Genomic DNA, 27,667 nt, shown 5'->3' on the forward strand with positions numbered 1-27,667 from the left:
ACCCCGTCTCTACTAAAAAATAGAAAAAAAATTAGCTGGGTGTGGTGGCGGGAACCTGTAGTCCCAGCTACTCGGGAGGCTGAGGCAAGAGAATGGCGTGAACCCAGGAGGTGGAGCTTGCAGTGAGCCAAGATCGCGCCACTGCACTCCAGCATGGGCGAAACGGCAAGACTCCATCTCAAAAAAAGGAAAAAAAAAAAAAAAAGGAGAGGTTAGAAAAAGTTAATGAGAATTTTTTTCTATTCCTACTAATACCATTCTACTTACAATAATCATTAAAGATCATATTAAAATAGTCCCTAAAATTTACTAAATGACAAGAAATGGAATCACTGAATTCCTGACCTGGTATAAGTTCATAGTTTACATTTCTTGACAATCAACTTCCTAGAAGGAGATGATGAGACCCTTCAAAATATGCTGAAATAAAACAAGGCCCATATTGGTTTATTCTTTAAATCAATCGAAGTTAATGTGTTACCTGAAATTCATGAAAACAGAACTTCTTGGACATCATTCTGCTGTCAGCTATGTGAATAGCTTAACTAAAATTATTATAACAATTTTCCACAGCATATGGTACAGTGCTTTCTACACTATAGGGGTCTCAATATTTGCTGAACTGGATTTAAAAGGCTAGAACCACCAGGCACAGTAGCTCATGCCTGTAATCCCAGCACTTTGGGACGCCAAGGCAAGTGGATCACCTGAGGTCAGGAGTTCGACACGAGCCTGGCCAACATGGTGAAACCTTGTCTACTAAAAATACAAAAATCAGCTGGGCACGGTGGCACGCACCTGTAGTCCCAGCTACTTGGGAGGCTGAGGCACGAGAATCCCTTGAACCCAGAGACAGAGGTTGCAGTGAACTGAGATTGTCCACTGCACTCCAGCCTGGACAACAGAGCGAAAACTCTTTCTCAAAAAAAAAAAAAAAAAAAAGGCTAGAACCATTGATTCTTGATGTGGCCCAATTATCAATGTTCTAACATTGACTACACCACTTCATTCCAGCTAGCTATATCAAAACTACACAGAAAGAATACAGGTAAGTATGTGAAAGATGAAAATAAATTGAAAATTAAGTTCTATGCCTTACTTATAACAGCATGCTCAATATAAAAAACTGAATTTATTTTACTATTAAATAGGCAGAAATTAACCCCCAAAATCTTACACTAGTTTTGGAACATTATTACTATAGTGAAAGAGTTGAAACTCAATGAAAGAACAGATCATCATGTATTCAGCAGAATGAAAGAACTCCAGAAAATAGATTAGGGAGGAAGAAAATCATGTTTAACCTCAACATTCTAAACTTAACATCCCAGTTCAAGTCTTCATTTTGATGTCATAAGTACTCAAGACAATCACTAACTCCTTTCCCCAAACCTAAAAAAAAACCTGTGAATTTATACTACCATTAAAAACTTCTATATTTCATACAATTTATATATGCAAATCCCCACAGTATCACATAATTTGACAAGAATTGCTTCCATGTTGTAGACAAATAACAACTATTGACACCTTAATTTCATGAAAAAAAAAGTTCCACTGTATTTTAAGGAGAACTCAATAGGAAAGGAGCAAGACCTACCCAAGTAATTAAATTCATTAGAATGTAGAACAAATGGCTGGGCGCAAAGGCTAATGCCTATAATCCCAGCACTTTGGGAGGCAGAGATGGGTGGATCACTTGAGGTCAGGAGTTAAAGACCAGCCTGGCCAACATGGTGAAACCCCGTCTCTACTAAAAATACAAAAATTAGCTGGGCGTGGTGGCATGTGTCTGTAATCCCAGCTACTCGGGAGGCTGGGTCAGGAGAATCACTTGAACCCGGGAAGAGGAGGTTGCAGTGAGCCAAGACGTGCCACTGCACTCTGCTTGGTGACAGAGCAAGACTCCGTCTCAAAAAAAAAAAAAAAAAAAATTTAAAACGAAGATTCATTAAATTCTAGGAAAACAAATAAATGAGCTTAAATGTATGTTTTACCACAGCTATAGTGTCAATCTAACTTGATACAGGAGTGATGTCAGAGGACTCATATTCCAGAAATAAACACTATGTCCTGAGCCACTTGCTACACTGGTTATGTCCCCACAAATAATTAAAGCTAAAATATTTTAGTAAAATAAAAATAGTAGGCCAGAATACACTAAGATAGTAAAAACCTCAAATTGCAAGGTGAATTATCATTTTCTGGCATGGAAAATTTAGAGGATTGTTAATTACAAAGGTATTAATCAGAAAGGTACCCCCATATTCTCTATCTCCAACTCCATCATTTAAGTTTCTCAGTCCAAAAGCTTGAAATCACCCTTACCTCTGTCTCAACCCTGCATCCAACCCTTCAGCAAATCATAATGATTCTACCTTCAAACTATAACCCAAATGCAACTACTTCTTATCAACATCACAGCTGGTCAGAAGAACAATAGACACATAATTATTTCAGGTTACTTCCTAGCAAGAAGTAGAAAATAAGAGTTTGTTAACTTACCACTTTGTGAGTATTTCCTATGAATTCTTGAATTTCAATTAAACAGTACTAACATTTTCTTTTTTATTTTTTAAATTTATTATTATACTTTAAGTTTTAGGGTACATGTGCACATTGTGCAGGTTAGTTACATATGTATACATGTGCCATGCTGGTGTGCTGCACCCACTAACTCGTCATCTAGCATTAGGTATATCTCCCAATGCTATCCCTCCCCACTCCCTCCAACCCACAACAGTGCCCAGAGTGTGATGTACCCCTTCCTGTGTCCATGTGTTCTCATTGTTCCATTCCCCCCTATGAGTGAGAATATGCAGTGTTTGGTTTTTTGTTCTTGCGATAGTTTACTGAGAATGATGATTTCCAATTTCATCCATGTCCCTACAAAGGACATGAACTCATCATTTTTTATGGCTGCATAGTATTCCATGGTGTATATGTGCCACATTTTCTTAATCCAGTCTATCGTTGTTGGACATTTGGGTTGGTTCCAAGTCTTTGCTTATGTGAATAGTGCCGCAATAAACATACGTGTGCATGTGTCTTTATAGCAGCATGATTTATAGTCCTTTGGGTATATACCCAGTAATGGGATGGCTGGGTCAAATGGTATCTCTAGTTCTAGATCCCTGAGGAATCGCCACACTGACTTCCACAATGGTTAAACTAGTCTACAGTCCCACCAACAGTGTAAAAGTGTTCCTATTTCTCCACATCCTCTCCAGCACCTGTTGTTTCCTGACTTTTTAATGATTGCCATTCTAACTGGTGTGAGATGGTATCTCACTGTGGTTTTGATCTGCATTTCTCTGATGGCCAGTGATGGTAAGCATTTTTTCATGTGTTTTTTGGCTGCATAAATGTCTTCCTTTGGGAAGTGTCTGTTCATGTCCTTCACCCACTTTTTGATGGGGTTGTTCGTTTTTTTCTTGTAAATTTGTTTGAGTTCTTTGTAGATTCTGGATATTAGCCCTTTGTCAGATGAATAGGTTGCGAAGATTTTCTCCCATTTTGTAGGTTGCCTGTTCACTCTGATGGTAGTTTCTTTTGCTGTGCAGAAGCTCTTTAGTTTAATTAGATCCCATTTGTCAATTTTGGCTTTTGTTGCCATTGCTTTTGGTGTTTTAGACATGAAGTCCTTGCCCATGCCTACGCCCTGAATGGTAATGCCTAGGTTTTCTTCTAGGGTTTTTATGGTTTTAGGTCTAACGTTTAAGTCTTTAATTCATCTTGAATTAATTTTTGTATAAGGTGTAAGGAAGGGATCCAGTTTCAGCTTTCTACATATGGCTAGCCAGTTTTCCCAGCACCATTTATTAAATAGGGAATCCTTTCCCGAATTGCTTGTTTTTCTCAGGTTTGTCAAAGATCAGATAGTTGTAGATATACGGCGTTATTTCTGAGGGCTCTGTTCTGTTCCATTGATCTATATCTCTGTTTTGGTACCAGTACCATGCTGTTTTGGTTACTGTAGCCTTGTAGTATAGTTTGAAGTCAGGTAGTGTGATGCCTCCAGCTTTGTTCTTTTGGCTTAGGATTGACTTGGCGATGTGGGCTCTTTTTTGGTTCCATAGGGACTTCGAAGTAGTTTTTTCCAATTCTGTGAAGAAAGTCATTGGTAGCTTGATGGGGATGGCACTGAATCTAGAAATTACCTTGGGCAGTACGGCCATTTTCACAATATTGATTCTTCCTACCCATGAGCATGGAATGTTCTTCCATCTGTTTGTATCCTCTTTTATTTCATTGAGCAGTGGTTTGTCATTCTCCTTGAAGAGGTCCTTCACATCCCTTGTAAGGTGGATTCCTAGGTATTTTATTCTCTTTGAAGCAATTGTGAATGACTACTGGGTACATAACGAAATGAAGGCAGAAATAAAGATGTTCTTTGAAACCAATGAGAACAAAGACACAACGTACCAGAATCTCTGGGACACATTCAAAACAGTGTGTAGAGGGAAATTTATGGCACTAAATGCCCACAAGAGAAAGCAGGAAAGATCCAAAATTGACACCCTAACATCACAATTAAAAGAACTAGAAAAGCAAGAGCAAATACATTCAAAAGCTAGCAGAAGGCAAGAAATAACTAAAATCAGAGCAGAACTGAAGGAAATAGAGACACAAAAAACCCTTCAAAAAATTAATGAATCCAGGAGCTGGTTTTTTGAAAGGATCAACAAAATTGATAGACCGCTAGCAAGACTAATAAAGAAAAAAAGAGAGAAGAATCAAATAGACGCAATAAAAAATGATAAAGGGGATATCACCACCGATCCCACAGAAATACAAACTACCATCAGAGAATACTATAAACACCTCTATGCAAATAAACTAGAAAATCTAGAAGAAATGGATAAATTCCTTGACACATACACTCTCTCAAGACTAAACCAGGAAGAAGTTGAATCTCTGAATAGACCAATAACAGGAGCTGAAATTGTGGCAATAACCAATAGCTTACCAACCAAAAAGAGTCCAGGACCAGATGGATTCACAGCCGAATTCTACCAGAGGTACAAGGAGGAACTGGTACCATTCCTTCTGAAACTATTCCAATCAATAGAAAAAGAGGGAATCCTCCCTAACTCATTTTATGAGGCCAGCGTCATCCTGATACCAAAGCCGGGCAGAGACACAACCAAAAAAGAGAATTTTAGACCAATATCCTTGATGAACATTGATGCAAAAATCCTCAATAAAATACTGGCAAACCAAATCCAGCAGCACATCAAAAAGCTTATCCACCATGATCAAGTGGGCTTCATCCCTGGGATGCAAGGCTGGTTCAATATATGCAAATCAATAAATGTAATCCAGCATATAAACAGAACCAAAGACAAAAACCACATGATTATCTCAATAGACGCAGAAAAGGCCTTTGACAAAATTCAACAACCCTTCATGCTAAAAACTCTCAATAAATTAGGTATTGATGGGATGTATCTCAAAATAATAAGAGCTATCTATGACAAACCCACAGCCAATATCATACTGAATGGGCAAAAACTGGAAGCATTCCCTTTGAAAACTGGCACAAGACAGGGATGCCCTCTCTCACCACTCCTATTCAACATAGTGTTGGAAGTTCTGGCCAGGGCAATTAGGCAGGAGAAGGAAATAAAGGGTATTCAATTAGGAAAAGAGGAAGTCAGATTGTCTGTTTGCAGACGACATGACTGTATATCTAGAAAACCCCATTGTCTCAGCCCAAAATCTCCTTAAGCTGATAAGCAACTTCAGCAAAGTCTCAGGATACAAAATCAATGTACAAAAATCACAAGCATTCTTATACACCAATAACAGACAAACAGAGAGCCAAATCATGAGTGAACTCCCATTTTCTAATACACTTTCTTTAGAATTAGGTCATTTAAACTGTGAATTATAATTAAATAAAATGAAATATAAATCACATTGGATATTGGTCTGTCAGACTTCCATATTCATCCTTACAATTCCCAATCCTATCCCATCAGGCCATCTACTTTCTTCATACCTTTTTCTAGATTGTTAAGTACTGAAAGTGAAATTCTGCATACCATGTTGCCTGAACAAATATGTTGTCACAATCTCTCCTGGGCTCTTTTCTCATAGCCCCTCAGCAACAAATACAAACCATTACTGCTCTCCTCAGAAGCAAATCTGAGCCCATTTATCACCCTTTCAAGAGGCAATCTAGCTGCCTCCTCCACTCAGAACAGAGCTTTCAGACACATACTCCTCCATACTTTACTAGAATGTAAGCCCCATTAGGGCAATATTAAATGTATCTATTTGGCTCACTCCAAATTTCCAGAACCTAGAATCACACATGGGACGGTCAATGGTCAACAACGGTTTGTTAAATGAACAAACAAAATTATTTTTCCTTCATCCTCAAAATCATTGATGTTTTAATCAATTCTTGTTATTGTTCCCACTGTTTCAGTAGAAAGGACTTCTGCTTTAACTATGAGTAGACAGAAACCCCTAGAAGACTTACTATGTCAGATTATGGCAGCTCCATCATTCCAGTTACTGAATGGAAAGCATGTTCTTCCATCATTTCAAACCAAGACACAAGGGTGCTCTGAACATGTCCTTTTCCACCTCAGCTAGGGCACATTTTCCATGCACTCCACACTTTTTGTCCCTTCTGCCTATAAAAATGTTTGTCTCCCCATTCCAGAAACAGTCATTTCTTCATTATACCTCATCCTTAAGTGATCTATCATCTTTTGGCTTTTGTTCACCATCAAACTTCATTGATACATATGAATTATAATCACTGGGGGTTCAGCTTCATCTCCAATTTAAAATGTAAGCCCCTTGATTTTTGGCTTACATTCCCACCACTCTACTAACACTGATCTTGGTAAGTCCATCAATAATATCCTATTTACCAAATTAAATAAATTAGTTTTCTTCCTATTTTGCTGTTTCCTTCTCAGTCTTTTTTGCAGTTTCTTCTTCATCTTCTTGACCAGTACACAGTAAGGTACTTCAGGAGTGGAACTTTTTATTTTCTATCTACATTCACTTTTTAAATAAGCTCATCACTTGCATGACTTTACAAACCATCATGACCCCGATTTTCTCTCTCCAGTAGAGATCTCTCTCCTGAAATCTTGACTTGTATATGCAACTGCCTCTTTGACATTTTCAGTTGGCTAATAGGCATCTTAAATCAAATATGTCCAATACTCAGGTCTGATATTCCCTCCACCTCCATATTCTCTATCTCCAACTTCATCATTCACGTTTCTCAGTCCAAAAGCTTGAAATCATCCTTAACTCTGTATCAACCCTACATCTAACCCTTCAGCAAATCAAAATGATTCTACCTTCAAAACATAACCCAAATCCAACTACTTCTTACCAACATCACAGCTGGTCAAAGCTACAATAGTGTCTCAACTGGATTACTACAACAGTCTACCAATTATTTTTTCCCTGTTTTCATTCATACCCTCCACAGTCTATTCACTATTCAGCAACCAGAATGAGCCTGTTAAAATGATCACTCATATAACACATTCCTCAAAACCCTCTAACGGTGTTCCACCTCACTCACACTGAAAGCAGAAGTCCTTTCCATGGATTACAGAGCCCTACATGATCTTTCTTTACCTTCTGATTTCTCTCCTAATCACCTCTCCTTCACTCACTCTGCCCCAATACACCGTCCTTTGCTTTTCCTACAGTTCCCAGGTGTGCTCCTGCCTCAGCGTTTTTATACTGGTTATCCCTTCTGTCTGAAATACTTTCTACCCATAGGACTTCTCTCCTTCAGAAATTTATTCAAATGTTATCTTCTCAGTGACAGCATCCATTCCTCAATTGATATATTATATACTTATTTACTTACTTGACAGTCGCCCTTCATTGAAAAATAAGCTCCACGAAGGTAGAAACTTCTGTTTTGCATACATCTCCAGCACAATAGTGCCTGGCTAATTGATTGGATGGAAGGATGGATGTAATGAATAATCTTTTTTGAGTGAATATTATAACTCTTCATTTAACAAGGCATCTTTGCAGCATTTGAAATGGTTGCTATTACTTTCTTCTTCAAACAGTTGTTCCCAATGCTCTCTAAGAATACTCTCCACAGTTCTGCTTCTATCTCTAACCACTCTTCCTCTGCCTAATACGAAGGTTCTTTCCCTACTTATCCAATCCTGAAATGTTCAATCTGCAGACAGATTTTTCCTCTCATTATACTTGCATTCCTTAAGTTGTTACATCCATCCCCATGAATTCAACTAACACCCACACATTAACGAGTTCCAAGTATTTATCTTTAATATCAAAATACCTCTAGAACCAGGTCCATGTTTTCAAGTCTGCTAGATAAAACCACGAGAAAAACCTCAAATTCAAAAGGGTTCTAGTATATGGAATTATTTAGCCCCCACCACAAATGTGCTCCTTCTCCCACTTTATCATATTAATTAACAGCAACTATACTCACGTGTCCAAGGTAGGATTTATGGACATTTTTGATTTCTCACTTTCTCTCATATCTCCCTTAACCCACCTCATATTTCATCAGTTAGTAACATGTATCATCCTCCTTCTGAAACATTTCTCATATTTGTTTAATTCCTATTTCACTGGCCTACTTCAGGTCATTACTGCTTTGACCAGAGCTAGTCATCATGCTACACTGCTAAAAAAAAAAACAAAACAAAACAAAACAAAAAAACACATATTAAAATAGTTATTTATTGAAATATCTGATGCTCCTCAGACATTAATATTGTAACTTCCTCAGGAGCTGAAATCAGATTGTATCCATTTCTGTATCACTACGTTTCTATGTGCATATAATTTGCCAAAAAATGAATGCTCAATTAGTGTTTGTTGAACTAAATAAAAATACTAAATGTAAGATCCAAGTTTCTTAGAAAAAAACTATGGCTCAGATTACATTATCAATGGATAAGTGGCAGTATATCCTTTCTAAATCACCAAGAGAACTTACCAATTTAACCACTGTTATGATGCAGTCTTAACTGAGACCAAGAGCCAAGACACGTTACTAGAAGCCTGGATGTATTTGTTACTAAACTGTAAGAAAGCATACTATTCTCAAAGTACAGCAGATTCAGAATGAGAGGGTTTTCTTTAAGACATCCTTAACTAAAAGCTAGAAATTATTTCATGACTACAGAAACATGTTTTTAGAGTATGAACATCACATGATGAGCACCATCTGGGGAATGAAAGTCATTCCAGCCACTTTTATAGCTTGTTCAGAAAAAAGAAAGGTATTGTGAATTCTATCTGATTGAATTTTCAGTGACTAGTAATTTTTCCTTAAAAATACAGTCTAATTAAGTAATTACACTAAAATTTAAATGGATTTCTAATTCGAATGCAACTATACATTAATTTCTATGATAATGTAGGAGAAAAAATAATTATCATTTATCAAGGAAAAGTTAATGTGTATATATACATACCTTCTTAATTTACCATTATAATACATACTTCTATTTCTTAAGTAAACATTTTTTTCCAAATTCAACAATTTTATTAATTTTTACCTCTTCTAATTCAAAACTATTTGAGCACATATATTTCACCCATCTATAAATATTAGCTTAAAATAATGCTTTGAGGTAAATGTAGAAACTTACAATAACAGACCACATAGACTTCCCAGAACAGATGATAAAGAATTATATCAATAAATACTCTTCCACTCTTTTTTTTTTGACTCTTCCACTCTTAAGAAAAGCTATTTAAGATGCTAACCTGGTTGTATACATCATTGTGTAATGATCTTACAAAAAGAAAGTACTTCATTAAGATCAGACAAATGAACTTAAGCCCTCCCACTTGACAGTTTACTGAGTTACAACTGTCCATTAACTAGCTCTTCACATAATTAAGGTGAGAAGACAGCCATACTCTTTCTCCTCTTATCTAATTAATACCAATCCCTTTTTCCTTTTTAAAACACTCTACATTCAAATTTGAAATCATTTCTGTTCCAATATAAACTCAATCATTTTTCTACGTTCCCCTTAATTATGGTTAAAATAAAGACCAAAAAATGAAGCAACACTAGCTACTTTATTAAGAAAATTCAACTCTTTAAAGATATTCTATAACTTTATAATAAATTTGTATGACTAGTTTTGAAATTACAGACCAAAAAATACATCAAAGTGGTTTCTTGGTAAAGATAAAGACCTTTGTTCATAACTGACTTTATTAGACACTGAATATCTTCTCTCAGTTTTTTTCATAAAAAAAATTACATTGCTTCATTTTATCAGAACTTCTCATGAGTTTCTTCCTCCCTGAGGATGTGCCCTTGTTCCCAAGGCACTGCACATTGGGCTGAGGGGCATTAAAGTTCATCTGGAGTCACGACCTTTGATCTTAAACACTAGGTACTCTACTTTGATGACCAATGGCCAATTTAGCTTAGGCGTTGATTAAATCAAAGTTCCGGTTCTCTTTTTCCCCAGCACCTGGAATAAACCTTGAAGTGAACTATATTGTCAGAAGATGGTAATTTCCTGACTCCTTCAGCCTATGAATTAATCTCCCCATTTCCACATGGTTCATAATATCCACCCTCCTCCTCTTTCTGCTGCTGTTCCTCCTTCTCCTTCTCCTCCTACTCTTCCTCTCTCTCTCATACACACACACACACACACAGACACACACACACACACACACACACACACACACCTTTCTTCTCTTTCATCATTGGTTATTTCACTGCTTCCATTCTCTGCTGTCTCTTCCCTCCTTTGTCTCTTTATTGACCATTATTTTCCCCTTGCTTCTTTTTGCTTCTCTTATAGATTCTGTCTCTAACTACACCTCTCTTCTCATTATCTATTAGGAACAGCTGTATATTAATTTTATCTTATTATTATTATTGACATAACCAGTCAATGAAAATACTGTTTCTTTGGGTTCTTTGGCTAACTGCTCTGAAAAAAAAAAATCCCACTTAAGTAATCAGAATCCAATGTTCCACTCTTCTAAGGTCTTCTCATTATTAATAGATACACAGAGGGTGTTGTGTATCCCAAAGACCCTGGGTAGATTTGAAGATAAGGGAGAGAGAAATACCATTCCGTATGCTTAAAGTTGTCAAATCCTGGCCTCCAGAAACTGAAAGCCATACAGCTTAGTGGTCACATTCTATTTCTTAGAAATCCGCACCTTGAGCCAAACCATGTAAGAAAAACAAAAACCATCTTTCATAAGGAGGAATGAATTTTGGTGAGCCAATAAGTCTCTGCCAAGGGTCAACACTTTAAACATATAGTTATAAGACATTTTAGAGTGTGACTGGCCTTTTGGAAAACACCACTGTTAACTATACAATGAGGAAATTATGCCACACGTATTTTAAAAGAAAACCATGCCCCACGTATTATAAACCACTTATGACAAAAAATGAGACCTTCATTAGTTTAAATGAAAGCTCTATAGCAATTTCCATAGTTTTATATAAAATACTTGCTTTTCAAGTTAATAACCTTCACCCAGTTTCCTCAATGGTTAACATTTTTTTAGCACATTTCCCCCTCTCTCCTACTCCCCCTGCCTATTTTATCAGTTATCTTTATCTGAACAATTTGAGAGCAAGCTGCAGATATGATGCACCTATACCCCTAAACACTCCAGTTGTTATTTCCTGAAAACAAGAACTGTGGCCAGTATAATCACCACATAAGCCTCCAAATGAGGAAATCCACTTAATATAACACTATCATCCAATCCACAGACCCTACTCAAGTTTTACCAACAGTGCCAATATTGTCACTTGCTTCTAATGGTCCAGGATTTAATTCAGGAACATATGATGCATTTAGCTATCCAATCTCTTCAGTCTCCTTCAGCCTGGAACATTTCTATGTTTTTCCCTGTCTTTCATGTCTGAACAGTTTTAAAGAATAGAGGCCTATGTTCTATACAATGACCCTCAAGCTAGAAATCTACAATATTTCCTCATGGCCAAACATACATCATGAACTCTCAGCAAAAATTTCCCAGAAATGGGGAATTTGGGAGGCATACAATGTCAATTTGTCCCACCTGGTCAAGTTGAAGTTTACTGTAAAAATACCACTTTCTTGTTTTGTAGTCAACTGAGTCTTTTGGAGGGAGATATTCAGAGATTATGTCAATACCCTGTGTCTCACATAAGCTCCACCTGCCAGCTTTAACATCCTTTGATGACTCCTGTCTAAATTAACTGCCACTCTGATGGTTGCCAAATGGTGTTTTTTCTATTTATGTAATTCCTTCTAGATTCACAAGTAGGCATTTTACACTTTAAAAGAGAATTCCCAACTCCATATTTTTTGTTCATTTATATCAGCATGGACTCATGGATTCCTATTTTATGTAACAGGTTAAAACCAATTACCATCATCATTTATTTTTATGCTCAAATTGTCCCAGATTTCAGCCACTTCAACCTGGGAACTCCATCATTTTGACATATCGACATCATTTGTTGAATATTTCCTTACTCTCTGGCACAAAAAGATGGTCCAGGCTCATCTTCTACATTCCCTGACCTAATCCTTTTAGAGAGCATGGTATTTAGAAACCAATGTCCAGGTACTTTGTATGATCACTGCTACTAGAACATCATAGTTTTTAGGCTGCCTTAGGAGACAGCTAGAAAATATGTGTATGTATACATATACACATACTATCTCTAACTATCTATTTGTTCATATATATTGTTTTAAAAAAGCCATGATTCATAATAACACCAATTCCAATCCAATACCTTAGAGTTTTTTCTTGCCTTCCCCCTTTCCATGGTTATAAATCCCTCATCCAACAGTGAGAAGCATAGCTCTCATTATCCTTAATATATTCATTCATTTGCTCAATCTATTTACTTATTTGCTGAACATAACCAATCTCCCAATCACACCAGCCCCTGTGTGTTTGCTGCCCTATTTATCACAGCTGTCTTCTTGTTGGAATGCTGATACCTCCATGCCTGGTAAAGAATGGAGGGGAAAGGAAAGGAAAGAAATAAGGATGGGGAGAGAAAAATAGGAAAGGTGGGGAAAGGAGTGAGGGGAAGATGGGAAAAGCCAAGAGAAGGGAAAATGGGAAAAGAAAGGAAAGAAAGGGAAGCAGACACTCACCTTGAAAACACCTTCCACAGCCATCTTCCCTTCATGACCTAGTAAAATACTATATGGATAAAGCCACTGGATTGCATGTTTGATTGGCATCATAGGAAAGGAATCCTATGTAGGAGCAAAAATACATAGGAATGAGCAAAATTCAAAATAATCACAGAAAACATCTGAAATGTACATATGACATTAAAATTGACTTATAAAAGTAACCAATAGGTGTCTGGTATTTTCTGTAAGTCTACAAAAGCAAATATTCATTATTTTCTCTTCTCATTCCTTGCCCTTTCCCTGGGTAAGCTTACCCATTCCCATCTTTCATCTATCTTCTATGTATTGATGGCTCCCACACTTCTATGTCTGGTCCTGACTTCTTTCTTGAGCTCTAAACCTGAACCCTCAATTGTTCATTACATGTGACTATATGAATATCCCATAGACCCCCATTTGAAACAGAATACGTCTCTACCTTATTCATCCCAAAGTACCTGATCCCTTTTTATTCCTAAGTTAATCTCATCCACATTCACTTAGCTTCACACTTATAACTACAAAATTAGAAAGTATTCATTATCCTCAAATCCTTCCTCACATTATCTGCACTGTCAATTCTGTTCACCCCACTTTAAAAGTCTATTGACAAGAAAGATTAGTGAAATTTCAATATGAACTATCTATTAGATGATACTATGGATTACTGTTAACATGATATGAAGTGTGATAATGTTGTTCTGGTTATGTAGAAGAATGTCCTAATTCTTAGAAGTTGCATACTGATATGGTTTGGCTGTGTCCCCACCCAAATCTCATCTTGAATTGTAGCTCCCACAATCCCCACGTGTCATGGGAGGGACCCGGTGGGAGACAATTGAATCATGGAGGCAGTTAACCTCCATGCTGTTCTCATGATAGTGAGTTCTCATGAGATCTGATGGCTTTATAAAGGGCTTTTCCCCTCCTTCGCTCTGCACTTTTCTCTCCTGCCACCATGTGAAGAAGGACGTGTTTGCTTCCCCTTCCACCACGATTGTAAGTTTCCTGAGGCCTCCACAGCCTTGCAGAACTGTGAGTCAATTAAACCTCTTTTCTTTATAAATTACCCAGTCTCAGGTATTTCTTCATAGCAGCGGGAGAACGAGCTAATACACACACTGAAGTATTTAAGAGTACTGACTGCAATTTACTTCCAAATGGTTCAGGAAAAAAAAAAAAAAAGAAAAAAGCACATGCAAACAAATGTGGCAATATATTAATAATGGGTGATTGTAGGTGAGGGGATTATGAATGTTTTACTATTTTTCAACTTTTTTTACATTTGAGAATTTTCAAAGTAAAATGTTCTAAGCAAAAACAAAAGATTTCATAAGAATTTTCAAAATAAAATGTTCTAAGCAAAAACAAAAAGATTTGATAAAAGTATAAGATTTGATAAACAGGAGGAGAAATTCTGTTCTGGATGTATAGAACAATGTCAACAATACCTAGGCTCCCTGACTCACAGGAAACATACATATATACATACATACATACATACATACATACATACATACATACGTTAAAGTTTAAAAATAAGTCTCTTGCCTAAGATAGTATTCCCACTATCTTGGATGGTGCCCTCCTCCACAGGGTCTCACTGAGTGTTACAAAAGCTTCCTAGTCATTCCCTCACTTCCAACAAAGGTGTCTTCCTCCAACATAAGTCTGGTCACATTCATAGCCCACCTACTCAATATTGTCTGATAAGCCACTTTTTCCATATCATAAAATCCAGGAAACTTCATTCATCATGCAAAACATTTCACAATAGCGGTCTGACTTCTCCCTCTACCACACACACTTGCTTTAGGGATACAACTTATTCTCATTCTCCAAAGATACTAGGCCCTTTTGTGATTAAACACATTTGCCTGTGCTTTGACTTCCTGGGCCTTTCTATCACTCCAGACATGACCGCCATGCCCTTTGTAAAACTGTAGTGGACAATGTCTGTACTCTATCAGATCCCCTCAGATCTGTTTGCATTCTCTCTTGTGCCTCCTAGCTTTCTCTTCCAACAGCAATTGCTGTAGGTCTTTCTAAGAAGACGATCCTTGGGCTCTTGAAGCCACCCTTGCACACATGCTGGGAGAGCAGTTAGTGTCTGGGAATTTGTGTCCCCTGAGACAACCATGACACAGAGACTGATGGAAGCTAGAACAGCGTGAAAGCCCTAGCTCCCCTAACTCAGGTAAGGACAGCTCTGAGGCCTAACTCACACTGCAGCACACCTCTTACTTGATCAGGCTAAAGCCTTCCTTCCCTCTGTAGAACTTTACTGAGATTGCATGTCTAGCTCCTACTCCAAAGCTGAAAGCTCTTTAGGGGCTCAGAACATGTCCTTGGTCTCTGTACAGTTTACTGTACTGCACAACAAATTAATCTCAGGCCTTACAATATTTATAGAAGAGTATGACAAAAGCAAACTGAAATCATTAATCCCTAATGATTAACTTTCAAAATTTTTAACATATTTGGGTATGCCAGTCATTAATTTATTTTACTTACCAAGATTTGAACCGCAGCTGCTAAACTATCTAAAGGAAAGTCTGGAAGTCCAAGAGTAGAAGATTCTTGGGAACACAGAGTTGTGGCAAAGGACAAGAGCTGAGAAACTCTAAGGGAAAAATGATATTAAATTTTAATAGTTTCAAAATATAAAATGTGTAAGTTGTTAAATATAAAATACAGGGGCCAATTTAATTAATCTAAAAAAAGATCCCTAATATTAATTCTTAAGGAACAATGGTTCCGCATCATAATATCCTACTTAAAACTCAGAAGCTGATTAGATGCAAATATATTCCTAAATTCATCACAATATTTGAGGTTTTTCACCACCTGGTCCAAATCTACCCTGCCAGCCTCATCTCTCACATTTCGTAATCCCAAACCTAAACTCTAGCCTCCAAGAGTTTTTTATGGCCCTAAAAACAAGGCATAAACTCTCACATTCCATGCTTTAAAAAAAACAAAAACAAAAACAAAAACAAAAAAAAACACTTGTTGTGTTCGAATTTCTTGATTCCATTCTCTATCTGGCAAAAACTTACTCATTATTTAGGACCCATTTCAAACACCAATGCTTTTATGAAGCCCTTATAAAGTCTCAACTAATGCCCCCAAATATTTTCAAATTATGGCACTTACTATACCATGTTAACCAAAGCTATTCACATATCTTTCAACTCTATTAGATCTTGAGTTTCTTGCCAAAGATATCTTATTAATTTTATCACCAAACATCCTAATACTGAAAAATTCTTATAATAATTCTAGCTGTTGAATGACTGAATTAATTAATCAATCAATCAATGAACAGGCAAAACAAATTGAATATTCAGTGTCCAGACATTTATAAAAATATACTTACTTCTCAGCAGAAACATTGGCTCCAATTGAATATAACAACTTAAGTTGGTCCTAAAGTAATACAGAAACATATTAAATTAATTAACAAGAAATGTAACAGATTAAATGCAAATGTTGTATAGATACAATCCAACCTTTTAATTAAGCAGACACTAAATATTTAACAGCAAAAAATCATTTATTGATACATTTCATTTTCTAAAAGAAAAGCCAGCCTCTTAAAAAAAATCCTTCAAATAATGCCATAATAATTTTTCTTCCTAGTTTCCAGAGATTTTCTTTACTCTTTATTCTCACATCTTTCCATGACCTACTGAGGAAGACATTCAAAACTGCAGTAACATTTTTATAGCATTGAAGTTCTTGTTATAAATAGAAAAACTGTTTAACAAATAAATTATCCTTGGTCTTACTTACCTTGAAGGGTAAATAATAAATATCCCTGGCTTGAAATCGAGAACGAAGAGGGGGGTCTAATGGATTCCCAGAATACCTTGGCACTGGCAAGCCCAAGGCAATCACTCGGAAATTTTCACTAACTCGGACAATTTTCCAAGAATCCAACTCTTTTTTGGTATGATCCTATAAAAGTAAGAGATCCGGAAGCTATAGCATAAATGATACAGATCACAACTGTAAGAGCTGCCAAGTCCAGGGACTTAGGACTTGACTGTTGAGAAAACTGTATTGGAGAACACTCTCAAAACCATACTGTCAAGGAAGGCAGCAAAGTGAAATCAGGTTCAGGATGCCAGGGCAGGCTCACAACATGAAGACTGGGGTGTTTGAAAGGAAAAGCAGTTAACACACCAAGGAATAAAGGAGACTTGGGTCAGATCTCCAAGCCTTAGTCAGTAACACAGAGGAAAACAGTCAGGGAGTAAGGAAAATACATGACTAGAGGTTGTAACAAAGGTAGTCCCCGACGGGCAGATCACCAGCAAAGCTGTGATTGATTACCAGTGGACCTTAAATAGATAATTATGTTTATGGGTATTCCTAGCAAAGCATATTACTAGTAATAACTAACATGTTTTGGAAACTTACTATGTGGTAAGCACATTCCATGGATTTTTCTCATTTAACTTTCACCAGAATCCAATATAGACTATCTCCTTTTTATATGAATGAATGAATCAAAGTTCAAAGGAGTTATATAACTTGCCCATCGTCCTGCAACTAGCATACAGTGGAGCTTAGAGAATGGAAACAGTATGGGTTTTAGAGTCACAAATCCTGGCTCAACTGCTTGATGTACACTTTTACTAAATGTTAGCATATGCATTGGTATTATACCTTTGGAACCTTAGCCTTCTTAGTAGGAAAAATATCACCTACATTATTGTGACTGCTAGGAAAACTAAATGTGTAAATGTATGTGCAAACAAGTGGCCCAAAGGAGGCACCTGTTAAATCTCATTTCCTTCCTTCTCTGCCTAACTCTATCAATGGCTCTTCACATTCTTCAGCAGCAGGATCTACAGTATTGACTAAATTTGTGTGAATGCACATTTGTACACTCTGAGAGAAATGTCCACGGCTTTCAGCAATTCTTCACAGCCCAAATGACAATATAGAAACTCTTAAGATGGCACTTAAGGCCTTTCCTGGCAGAAGCCCTGATTCTCTCAGTCTCAGCAACCAGTACACGCTCGTCCCTTTGACCCTCCTTCCGTGACCCTGTGCTCCAATCCATCTCCCAACTGCAGCTCTCCAAACACATGATGCTGCTTCACCAACACTACTCCATCTTCCTGGAACAACACCCTTTTCACTTGCACACCATAAACACAAGCGTCAGTCAAAGCTCAGCACAAAAAACATCTTCATAAAACTCAGATCCCCTTCCCTCATCAGAACCATTTTTGTACCCTTTTACTTTATCTTATGCAAGCTTCTATCATTATTTATTTGTGCATTTGCTTCTATACATGACTGTCTCATGCTAGCTCCACACTCTTGAAAGGACTTATTACCTCTAGTGTATAACAGGACAAATGTCTGTTGACTGATTGCCTGAACTAATTTTAAAAATAATAAATAATTATTTCAATCACATTTTGGTATGAATCAAAATCAGAAATCATACATCTAATTAACACACTGACACTATGTCATATACACTAGAAAGTGAAAGTCTGGATCTAGCCCTGTCTGAGAAACCAAAAGTAGAATCTTCAGAGAGCTGACTAAATATTTCTCTTTTTCATTTACCCAAAAATGTTAAATAAAATATAAAGTTCATACAAACTGAACTTTGTATCTCTTTCCATAGTAACAGAATTCTACTATAATCACCTTTATGAAACCAATAACATTTTTGAGATATTAAATTTAGAATATCAAAGCTACCTAGAAATAAATGGGGCTTAAGTTATGGTGTTAGAATCTTTTTACCATAAAAGTTGTCTTAAGATGATAGTGCTTTGTGAAGGGATCTTATCTATATGCTGTGAGGTTCTCATGAGACAGATTCTATGAACACAGAAAAAACATTTACCAATAAAAACTTATGTGTTTATACTGATATTTACTTTGGGAGAAAAATGTAGTAGACCCTTCTCACTTAATAATAAGCATTCTTTGCGTACTAAGCCTATTTTTTTTTTTTTTCCGACAGAGTCTCGCTCCCTCACCCAGGCTGGAGTGCAGTGGTGCAATCCTGGCTCACCACAACCTCAGCCTCCCGGGTTCAAGCGATTCTCCTGCCTCAGCCTCCGGAGTAGCTGGGATTACAGGCGCATGCCACCACGCCCAGCTAATTTTTGTATTCTTAGTAGAAACAAGGTTTTACCATGTTGGCCAGGCTGATCTTGAACTCCTGACCTCAGGTGATCTGCCTGCCTTAGCCTCCCAAAGTGCTAGGGTTACAGATGTGAGCCACGGCACCCAGCCACTAAACCTCTTTTGACTCGCATATCCTGAATTCCTATCCAAAGTAATATGTTCAATAACTTTGCACAGAATTCTACTATAAAGAACATATCAAACTTTTTGTTGTGAAGTAACTCCTATACTTAAAAAAAAAGATTCCATATTCTGAGTATTTTTTTCCAAATTATTTACTAAAAATGGTTAACACTAATGTAATCTCTAGTGGCAAGTAGTTATTTTGTAATTAGAAAGCATCTAAAGAGAAAACGTTCTGCATAATAGCCTTTTAAAAAATAAATTTAAAAGCTTTCATTTTGGTAAATTAACATGAATAAATGAATTTAACTTTTTCTACTTGATTAAATCCTTGATTATCTCCTTCTGATTATATCAGAACAAGATGTTCCATGAATAGATCTAGAGGAAAATGACTGTACTTCACAAGAAAGCATCATCTAGAAACTCCCACAAACAGTAAAGAAACAGACTGCTTCTGGCCCTGCCGGCCATGCAGCATCAGTTCAATCAGACCCTCTGGCATTCATTATTTAGGGCCTAGTGTGTTCTGGGCTCACATTAGCACCCTGGGAGCAAGATCAAGAAGTATGAGACACAGATCTTGCTCGTGATCAATTTGCAACCAACCTGGGGTAGTAAGATTAGCACATATGTATCTCTACAGAACAGGTATGAGAGAGACTCTAGTCCTAGAATGTACAGGCAGAGCAGTCAGTCACAGAAGGCTGGGTTAGCCACAGAGAGATCCAGCGTGGTACAGCTTGAGCTGGATGAACAAGGGCTAAATGTCTTCTTGTCATTTGTGACATTACATGAACCCATCTCCCAAGCCTCTGAAGAGTCCCCACATTCCCTAGTTGTTGCCCTCTTTATATGCATGTTTATCACAGCATTTAATCATTCCATGGTACTTATTCATTCATTCAACAAATAGTTTTTAAGCACCTACCATGTGCCAGCCATTGATCTAGGAACTTGAGATAATACCAGTTACAAAAATCCCTGCCCTTGTGAAACTTATATTCTAGTAGAGGGAAGCAGACAACAAAGGGCACTGTATTGCATTGTAAAAACTTTGAATTTTACTCTAAGTGGAACAAGAAGCTATCAGGGTTAGAGCATAGGAATGCCCCCAGATGGATGCACTGTTAAGGCGATCACTGACTGCTGTGTTGAGACCAGTGTCAGGAAGGAAGGATGGAAGCAGGGAGTGCAGTTAGGAGGTTCCTACAGCAACCTCGGCATGTGATGCTGGTGGCTTGGGTCATCAGAACAGGATATCCTTTAAATATTTTATTCATTTCTGTCAATACCTACTGGACCTTTAGCTTCCTGAAGCTAAAAACTGGACTTTCTTCAGCTTTGTATCCCTGGTGACCGGCACTATCTAGAAGTCATTAGCCTTTTATTAAATAGTTGTTAAGATAAAGAAAGAAGGGGGAAAAAAGGAGATGGGAAAAGAGGAAGAAAGAGAAGAAGAAAAAATAGGAAAAAAAAAAATGGAAAAGAGAAGAGTTATTAGACTGACCAAAAAAAAAAAAAGACAGTAAAAATCTGGGAGGTGTTTTGACAAAGTCTAAAACAGAAGAGCGTTGTAAAGCTGTAAATTCATGACTCTAGCAATTTACCCAAGATAAGGGCCATCTGAACATCTGTCCTGATTCCAACAGAGCCATGTCTTATACAATAAAATGGCACTGCCCATAGCTTGACAGCAAAGACAAAGCAACAGGATTTTCTTTTCTTACTCGGAGAAGTTTGTCGTAACGCTCAGCAGACATCAGGAAGCGTCCATCTTCAAGCTGCATCTCTCTGTTTTCCAGCAAGTTGTTCAAAACAGGCAAAACATTCCTCTCTGCCTTTTCCAAACCTTCCAAAATGAGAGTTCTGCCTTCTGTGGCTGCACGAACTGCACACTATTTCCAAGAAACATAAAAGCAAAATGAGAACACTGAAGTTGCAGAGCTTGGCCTAACATTACTTGTAATGCAAATTTAAGTTGCAGTTCTTGTTATAGGGACCAGAAATCAATAAAGCTGAGTTCCAGATCTTGTTTTGCTTTTTCTGCCTATATGATCTTAGGAAAGTGATTTTACCTCTTTGGGCCTGTTTATTCGTTTGTAAAATAAAGAGATTGAAAAACAGGATCTCTGAAGTTCCTTTCAGCCTTGATATTTTAGATTATATACCCAATGAAATAAAAAACTAACAGCTATCTATGAACAAGGAACATAATTAAACAAGGGCACAGATTCCACAACTGGAAAAGAAAAATGAAGATAGTTATCTGCCCTACCTATCCCACAAGCTCCTTGTAAGGATCAAAAAAGCTAGGTGAGAAGGCTTGGAGACTGTAACATTTGTAAACATAAGTCATCATCAAAATAAATTGAGGTTTTGTGTGATGATGCTGACAACATTACACACTTAGAAACAAAAAGAATCAGATTTTACATTGGCCAATAGCAGACTGACTTAACCAGTACTACAAGTCTTCCAATAAATTTTAAGAAAATTAGTAATGGAGAAAATTAGGAAATAAAGTAAACTGTAATACAAAAAAATTACTATAGATATGAAAAAAATATTTTCCTTTAACTATAGGTCCTTAATAACATAGAAAACTACTTTTCGTCAAAATCCTTCATGTTCTGCTAAAAAAGGAAAACCTGTCATGTTTCTTCTGCACATTCAACCACAGACAGAGGATTAATGGTGTTAAATTTATACTGTTATTCCCTCCCTTAAAACTTGCCTTCATTAGTCTCCATGGCACTGCATTGTCCTAGGAAAATTGTTTCGTCTTCTCTGCCTGTCCATTAAATGTAGATGATGGCCAGAATTACATCCTTAACACACAGCTCTTCTTACCCTACTAGGACCTCCCTGAAATTCTTATTCAATCACATAGTTCCAACTACCACCTTTATGCTAATGACCCCCCAGAATCTTGGGGTTCTGAAACTCCCCCAAGTTTCAGAACCATGTAGTCTCATTAGTACCTCATATGGGGTCCCTCAGACCCCATGAGCACCTCAGGTCCCTTGTACAAAACTGAAAATATCCTATTTTCTCCAAACATGCTTCTCTTCTTTATTTTCTATCTGGGGTGTGAGCACCATTGACCCAGGCCAGAGCCCTTGATGTTTCCTGAACTCATCCCTTTCTACCCCTTCCCTAGTTCAGGCTCTCCTTACCTCTCAGATCACCTCCCAATAGTCCAAGCTCCTTAATTTGGCATATTAGCCTATCACAATGCAGCATCTACCTACCTCTCCAACACCATCTCCTGATATTAGTTGCCTCACATGTGGTATTTCTGTGACAATAAACTGGTTATCTCCTTCTACACATGTACATACCATACTGCTTTACCAGAAAAATGTCTTTACTTATACTGACCCCTCACTTAAAATTTAATTTTCCCTATAGTAATTGTCCAAAAAAAGGATCTAAATGTTTGATGAGGGGAAAACATATCTCTATTTTTTTAAGACTTAATATCCAAATACATTTCTGGAGTAGCAATGTACTGATTTTCCAAGTGTAGAAAAGAGGCATTGCTTAATCAAGCTTGCATACTATCCTCTTTTAATAAACTGTTGAATTTTGCACTGTATAGTAGAGCTTAGTTTATTTCAAGTGTCTACATAATGTTGTAAAATGATAAACTTCATGAAAGCCATATTAGACTCAAGAGAATCATCCATTTTAAGATGAATTCATGAATAATCCCTCAAATATATCATTACTGCAATATTTTAATTCTCTTCTACCAGAGTAGCCATCTTGTTCTAGAAGCTTTATTTAAAAAAAAAAAAAGCATGGGTAGAAGTGACTTAGTAGTTTCTAAAGAACAACAACAACAAAAAGAATCTCATTTTTGCTAGCTGTATAAAGGACAAAGTCGTAGAAATAGATTCTGGGATATTAAAAGTCAAAATATTGGCTGGGCTCAGTGGCTCATGCCTGTAATCTCAGCATTTTGGGAGGCTGAGGAGGGTGGATCACAAGGTCAGAAGTTCAAGACCAGCCTGGCCAATATTGTGAAAACCCGTCTCTACTAAAAATACAAAAATTAGCCAAGTGTGGTGGCGGGCGCCTGTAATCCTAGCTACGTGGGAGGCTGAGGCAGGAGAATGACTTGAACCCAGGAGGCAGAGGTTGCAATGAGCCAAGATCGCACCCCTACACTCCAGCCTGGGCGACAGAGCAAGAATACAAACTACTTCTTATAAAAATTCACATTTCAGTTAAGGTTTCAATTAAGCTTTTGCTCACAAAAATATATTTACTTCAAGAAAGCATAGCTCAGAACAAAAAAGAAATTAATTGTTATCATAATCTAGGGTAATATTATTTTAAAAAATCTAAAACTTTTAGCAATCTTTCTTATACGACAGACTAAATATTGCATTTGACTTTTTAAAAACTCCATAGGGATGAAAACCCACATTCTTTGAGATAAAACTAGAAATATACAGATCAAAATGTAATGGTTCACCATCTATGGGCCACAAAAAGCAAAGTCTTGACAACACAGGACAACAACAAACACTGCAGCTCCACTTTCATTCACCTCAGGTGTACTGTGGTCTGCTATGCATTGAATCTCTTCAAAGGAATTCAGAACAAGCTATGCAGAGAGATCAAAAACAGAAGCTAAATACACAAGGTTTTTTTTCCATCTACTCTAATGGCAGTACTGTGACCACAAAGTTGAAAAAGTAGGGATAGATGGAAAAAAGATAACACGATTTAATGATCTCTTGAAAATCTGGTCAATGCTGCAACTTTTCTCCACAGTCAAATGCATACAGGTATATGTATAGAGCAGAGACCTCAATTTAAGAATCTCTACTACTAATGAATGATAGAAATAGAAAATCATCAATTTCGCAAACACCATAGTAGTAACTGCTGCAGTCAAGAATCCAAAATGGATGGTAAAATTAGTGGGTAAGTATATTATGAGAAACAGGATATTTGTATATACTCAAATATCTCCTCACAAAATATTTTAAAATGACAAAGTGAAAAATAATACAACACTGGAGAAACCTAGCAGATACCACCTTAATTAACCAAGTGATCAAAGTCAATGTGACCAGTAATGAGCTATATCAATCTCACATACCAGACTTCTAATATGATACCCTGAGATGGGCACAACATCACTTTTATATTATTCTTGCTAAAAACGCATCATTTCAATCAAATCATAAGGAAACATCAGACAAATCTAAATTGAGCAACATTTTGCAAAATAATTGGCCATGAGGAGGAAAAAGGAGATGGCTGCTGCAGGGACTTGGTTGGGGACAGTGCGGGAGATAACAGTCTTTTTTTTTAATGATTGAAAAACTTGAGCATGTTTAAATGATGAAGAGGAGCTAGTAGAGGAATACAGAAAAGAGAATGTATAATTATTGAAATAAAACTAAAAGAGTTGCTACTAGATGTTGGAGATAGTTTGGTCTGTTTACTGAATGGGAACATGGTAGGGCCTACAAGTTTATAACTGATACATATCAGGCGCTTCCAAGTATACTATTTAATTTAACCCTATGACAGTCCTCTGAGGCACACAATATTTTACCCAATTTACTGGAAGAGAGGTTATATAATTTGAAAATTGCATGGCTAAAATTTTAGCCTGTCCTTAAATTGAAAGAAAACAAGTAGAGTAAGAACTAAAAAAAAGTCATTAAATAATCACATCTAGAGGTTATTAGTAATCTCAGAGAGTCTGGTTTTACTAGGCATAGGAATTTGCTGTGTTATCTATGCAGAGAAACGAAACCAAACACACAAAACATCTCTACACACACAAAATACTCAGTTCAACATAGAGCATACATGGTCATACAGCAGTGCAATCTGCCTCAAAGTCTTCTAGAGATAACTACAATTACATTTCCCCAAATCAACATTGTTTTTCAAATCATCATCAACTCAGCAATGAAACCACCTGCCTAAAAATATCTGAAAAGAGAGGTAGTTAACAGAAAAGGCTCATTAGTCTTTTAAATCAACCTAACCCACTAATTGTGCTATTATCCTCATGTGACTTAATTAAGAACTGTGATACGTCCCGTTTGCTAAATTGTTTTCAAGATATAACAAACTTCAGTTTAAGCCTCTTTTCATTTGTTTTACTTGCAAATTTTCTTTTTTTTTTTTTTTTAGTTTTTCTTACAAAAACATTTACCAAAGCTCTTTCTTTCTCCCAAAAAATCTTAATGTAAAAAAAACCAATTAGGCAAAGATCCAGTTTCTGACAGTTGCTTCTAAATGTCTCTAACTTTCCTTTAATAATCCATTAGACAAATTGCCAGGAAAATTCTGTAAAAGAAGAGCAATTAGGAGTGAGTTTAATTTAGGAATACAAAGAACCATCACTAGATAGGCAAATCAATAAAACAGAATTTAAGAAGGTATGCTAGTCTCTCTAGAAATGTAATGTATGAACAAGAAACTCTTGTAAATGAAAGAGGTTAGAGAGATTTGATATAACTCTCTTGCACTGTTGGAAAAAAATTTTTTTTGCTATTATTACATGTATTACCTTTCCTATATAAGGAAACTAGTTAATAAAAATGATTAAACATTTTAAAATATAAGAAAAGTACACTTCAAATTAGTAGAAATTAGGAATTTGGAAAAAAAACCCAAATGAATTTAAAAATTTAATGATAAAAGTAAAATCATGTAATTACTGGATAATCATATAAGTGACTTTTTGAAAATAATCTTGAATTGGGAAAAATCTTTCCAATAACTCAAAGGCAGATACCATTAAGAAAAAGATTAATAGATATGACTACATTCAAATTGGTCTATACAGCAAAAAACATCTCAAACTAAAAGACTGAAAACTTGGAAGATGTTTGTTACATATACAATAAAGACTACATAAATATCTTTAGTATAAATTGAATTTTTATAGATTATTAAGAAAATTAACAATACCCCTATAAAATGCAAATTAGCACCACAAAAATATATATTCAACTTCACTGGTTATTAGAGAGCTAAAGGTAAAACATGATATTTTTAGACTTTCAAATTGGCAAGGATTAAAAAAGAATGATAATATCCAGTGTCAGTAAGATTAAGATGAAACCAGAACTCTCATTCATGGTTGGTCAGAGTGAAAAATGATAAGCTTATGGAGGGTAACTTAGAAAGATATATAAAAATGTAAATGGCTATGTTATTAACCCAGAAATTCTACTTCAATAAATTTATCTAAAGGAAATGATAAGTGTACAATGATGTGTATTATCCAGTCATCAAAACACTGTTTTATAATTACAAATGAACCCAAAAACCGCAAATGCCAATCTGTGGAGGATTGGCAAAAAATTGTGGTAATTCAATATGATGGACTGCTACACAGATATTAAAAATAATGATATAGCTCCATCTTTACCTGTGAAAAGGTCCACAATATGTTGTTTACTCAAAAAGCTATTAACTCCCTTTCCAGGACTAAGCGAATAAGGAAAGAGAATAAGAGGACAAATATTGAGAACATACAAGGAACTCAAATCGATTGCAAAAAAAAAAAATAAGATTTAAAAATGGGTAAAGGATCTGAACAGACATTTCTCAAAAGAAGACGTACAGATGGCCAGTAAGGAAATGCCCAACATCACTAATCACCAGAGAAATGCAATGAAAACCACAATGAGACCTCTCACCCCAGTTAGAATGGCTACTGCGAAAAAGAGAAAAAGTAACGGATGTTGATGAGGATGTGGAGAAAAGAGAAGTTTTACACACTGTTGATGGAAATGTAAATTAGTACAGTCATTATAAAAAACAATATGGAGGTTCTTCAAAAGTTTAAAAGAGGAGCTATCATCTGATCCAGCAATATATGGACTGAATACATGTATTAAAGTATTGTGTCCGAAATTGGTGGGCTCTTGGTCTCACTGACTTCAAGAATGAAGCCGCAGACCCTCGCGGGGAGTGTTACACCTGCGCGTCTGGAGTTGTTTGTTCCTCCCGGTGGGCTCGTGGTCTCGCTGGCTTCAGGAGTGAAGCTGCAGACCTTCGCTGTGAGTGTTACAGCTCATAAAAGCAGTGTGGACCCAAATAGTGGGCAGTAGCAAGATTTATTGCAAAGAGCGAAAAAACAAAGCTTCCACAGTGTGGAAGGGAACCCGAGCGGGTTGCCACTGCTGGCTCCGGCAGCCTGCTTTTATTCTCTTAGCTGGCCCCCACCC

General features: G+C 36.6%; 1 protein-coding gene across 2 annotated transcripts in view; it reads right to left on the minus strand.

Annotated features, from left to right (window-relative positions):
* The window catches only part of VWA8 (von Willebrand factor A domain containing 8), a 391,686-nt gene that overhangs the window by 300,412 nt on the left and 63,607 nt on the right, over positions 1 to 27,667 (minus strand). For both annotated transcript variants that reach the window (XM_031001353.3, XM_055360043.2), the window contains 5 exons: positions 21,179 to 21,346; positions 16,956 to 17,120; positions 16,540 to 16,589; positions 15,675 to 15,783; positions 13,137 to 13,241 (listed from right to left, as the gene is read on the minus strand). In XM_031001353.3, coding sequence (XP_030857213.3) covers positions 13,137 to 13,241; positions 15,675 to 15,783; positions 16,540 to 16,589; positions 16,956 to 17,120; positions 21,179 to 21,346 — 597 coding nt within the window. The remainder of the gene's footprint in view (positions 1 to 13,136; positions 13,242 to 15,674; positions 15,784 to 16,539; positions 16,590 to 16,955; positions 17,121 to 21,178; positions 21,347 to 27,667) is intronic.

Source organism: Gorilla gorilla, chromosome 14 (assembly GCF_029281585.2).
Source record: "Gorilla gorilla gorilla isolate KB3781 chromosome 14, NHGRI_mGorGor1-v2.1_pri, whole genome shotgun sequence".
NCBI lineage: Eukaryota > Metazoa > Chordata > Mammalia > Primates > Hominidae > Gorilla > Gorilla gorilla.